The sequence below is a fragment of the Cucurbita moschata genome, unplaced genomic scaffold (genome assembly GCF_002738365.1).
Source record: "Cucurbita moschata cultivar Rifu unplaced genomic scaffold, Cmos_1.0 Cmo_Scf00042, whole genome shotgun sequence".
NCBI lineage: Eukaryota > Viridiplantae > Streptophyta > Magnoliopsida > Cucurbitales > Cucurbitaceae > Cucurbita > Cucurbita moschata.
In genome coordinates this window covers 346,963-348,109 of record NW_019268558.1, presented here as the reverse complement: position 1 = coordinate 348,109, position 1,147 = coordinate 346,963, and the positions used below count along the sequence as shown (strand labels likewise).

The following is a 1,147-nucleotide window of genomic DNA, read 5'->3' as shown; positions in this document are numbered from 1 at the left end:
CTAAGATCCGATCTATCTCCACGTAAATCTTGGAGGTGAATTGGGTAAAGTCATTCTTATTTTTTTCCTCAAATTAAATAGTCAATTATTGTTTTTCTGTTTTTTTTTTTGCAAGCTGTGATTGTTTTTGGCAAAGAGGGTTGAGGAGAGATAATTGGGGAACGAATGAGAACCTCAAATTAAATCGATCAATTATTGTTTTTGTTTCTTTTTGCAAGCTGTGATTTTTGTTGGCCAAGAGGGTTGAGGAGAGATCATTGGGGAACGAATGAGAACCTCAAATTAAATCGGTAAATTATTGTTTTTCGGTTTCTTTTTGCAAGCTGTGATTTTTTTTGGCGAAGAGATAATTGGGGAAAGAAGGAGAAGTTAGTAGAGAGAAACGAGGAAGATTGTTTATCTCTTTTTTAATCGCAAAACAAGGAGACATAATCAATTGCAAAACTGCCCACTACTTTTCCGCAACAAACAAAGGAAAAGAAAAAGACAAGTTTTGTATGTTTTACGTATCTTTATAATCATCATTTTCGAGCTTCAAAGGAACACAATTGTTTTACATATCTTTTTTAAGAGCTACTTAGGCTTCACGAATGGCTCGACACGAGGGGAGCAGCGGAGCGGTTTCGATGAGCACGGTGGCTGTTGCAATGGCATTGCTGCTGCTTGGCTTTGAACATGGCGATGCTGCTACAACTTTTGTTGTTGGCGACTTGAACGGATGGAACCTGGGCGTGGAGGGATGGCTGAATGGGAAGGTGTTTAGAGCCGGTGACATATTAAGTGAGTTTTCAACTCTCATTTTGATCGTTGAATAGTAACTGATGTTTTACTTGTGTAATCGTATCTATTAAGATTGATGCTCTGATACTATGTTAAGAATGAAAAACAGAAGTGGGATCGAGAGTCCGAGAAAAGAGAAAATATTCTACTAACCAAATTCTTAAGATAAGATAAAATATATCAAAACACAAGTCTACTAGCAGACGCATTTTAAAGCCTTGAGGGGAAACCTGAAAGGGAAAGCCCAATGAGGATCTGGGTCACATTATGACTATATAAAATATATTCCAATAGTATCCTATCGAATTCGCAGTTAGATCATTAATAATAAATGAAACGAATACATACTTTTTTTTTTTTTTTTTTT

At 36.2% G+C, this 1,147-nt stretch overlaps 1 protein-coding gene across 1 annotated transcript in view; it reads left to right on the top strand.

Moving 5' to 3' along the window:
* Nucleotides 1–572: 572 nt before the first annotated feature.
* LOC111433464 (chemocyanin-like) overlaps nt 573–1,147 on the top strand; it is a 1,171-nt gene continuing 596 nt past the window's right edge. The window contains exon 1 of the mRNA XM_023070517.1: nt 573–780. Coding sequence (XP_022926285.1) covers nt 591–780 — 190 coding nt within the window. The 5' untranslated portion in view covers nt 573–590. The remainder of the gene's footprint in view (nt 781–1,147) is intronic.